Below are 1,057 nucleotides of genomic sequence, written 5' to 3'. Positions count from 1 at the left end.
AGATGATGGGACCGATGGGAAGGAGAGGAATCTATTTCTTCCGTTTCCCATTTTTCATTGTCATCGTTGTAGAATTTCAAACTTTTTAAAGGTAATTTAATTTTTAACCTTATTTTTTATACATTTTTATTTAGGGGTGATATTATATCGTAGCCATCCAGATCCCCCCTTTGAGGGAGGTGAAAGGGTTAGGAGTATCAATAAATATCAATAAATACCAATGAATAGATTTCGCAGATCTCAGAGCACAGAATACAAAAGGGGCAAATCTTTCTCCGGGAGAGTCCTAAGAAATGAAATGAAAAGGGGGGGGTCCCTGCATTTCTCCCCCCCAATGGAACTCCCCCTCCCGCACTCACCTCTCCGGCCAAGCACGGGGCCGCCCTGGAAAACCTCGTAGTTGTGTCGGCAGAAGCGATCCACTCGGGACTTCGCGTCCTGAAGGATGCGCTTATCCCTGTTGAAATCCTCCGCATCCGCCTTCCCCAACGCCGAGACGGCCTCGAACTCCCCGCGGGCGCTGTCGAAGCGGACGATCTCCTGCCGGTCGTAGGTATCCCGGTACACGTACCGCACCCGCCGCGTCCCGTTGAGGAAATGGCACTCCTGCTTCTCCTGGTACAGGAAATGGGCTGCGGGGAGGAGGAGGAGGAGGAGGAAGGGCGTCAGGAGGGACTCCAGGGCCCATGGTTCCCAGCCTCTCCTAGAGGAGGGACACAAATCTTGGCAGAGGAGGGGAGGGAAACCTGCCGGGAGAGGCTACCGGAAGGCGCCCCCTGGAGGAGGGATGGGGAACCGTCGGTCCCAGCGGGATTCCTCCTCACTTGGTGGGGGGTCGGGAGGGGGGGAGGAAAATGAGGGAGGGGAGGAGCTTCCTGAGGGACCGCCTCCTTCTCCCGAGGGTGGAAAAAGGCAGGCAGAAGTTCAGCTGGTCCAGCACTCGGTCTACCTGTCTGCAAGGAACGTTGGATCCCGGTGGGGCCTCTTTGCCCCCCAAACTAGCAGGAAATATGGGGGGAGGAAAGAGACCCCCTCTGGGCTGGATCCACGCTTCCCT

General features: G+C 55.7%; 1 protein-coding gene across 1 annotated transcript in view; it reads right to left on the bottom strand.

The window, feature by feature from the left end:
- Positions 1–632, bottom strand: part of LOC114923355 (DLA class II histocompatibility antigen, DR-1 beta chain-like) — a gene marked incomplete at its 5' end in the record, with an annotated part of 18,711 nt that extends 18,079 nt beyond the window's left edge. Inside the window, one exon of the mRNA XM_029286217.1 lies at positions 360–632. Within this exon, the coding sequence (XP_029142050.1) occupies positions 360–632 (273 nt within the window). The remainder of the gene's footprint in view (positions 1–359) is intronic.
- Positions 633–1,057: the final 425 nt, after the last annotated feature.

This window comes from Protobothrops mucrosquamatus, unplaced genomic scaffold (assembly GCF_001527695.2).
Source record: "Protobothrops mucrosquamatus isolate PMUCROS unplaced genomic scaffold, P.Mucros_1.0 scaffold3137, whole genome shotgun sequence".
Classification (NCBI taxonomy): domain Eukaryota; kingdom Metazoa; phylum Chordata; class Lepidosauria; order Squamata; family Viperidae; genus Protobothrops; species Protobothrops mucrosquamatus.
Note: the sequence above shows the minus strand (reverse complement) of the source record. Positions and strands in the feature narration are given on the sequence as shown.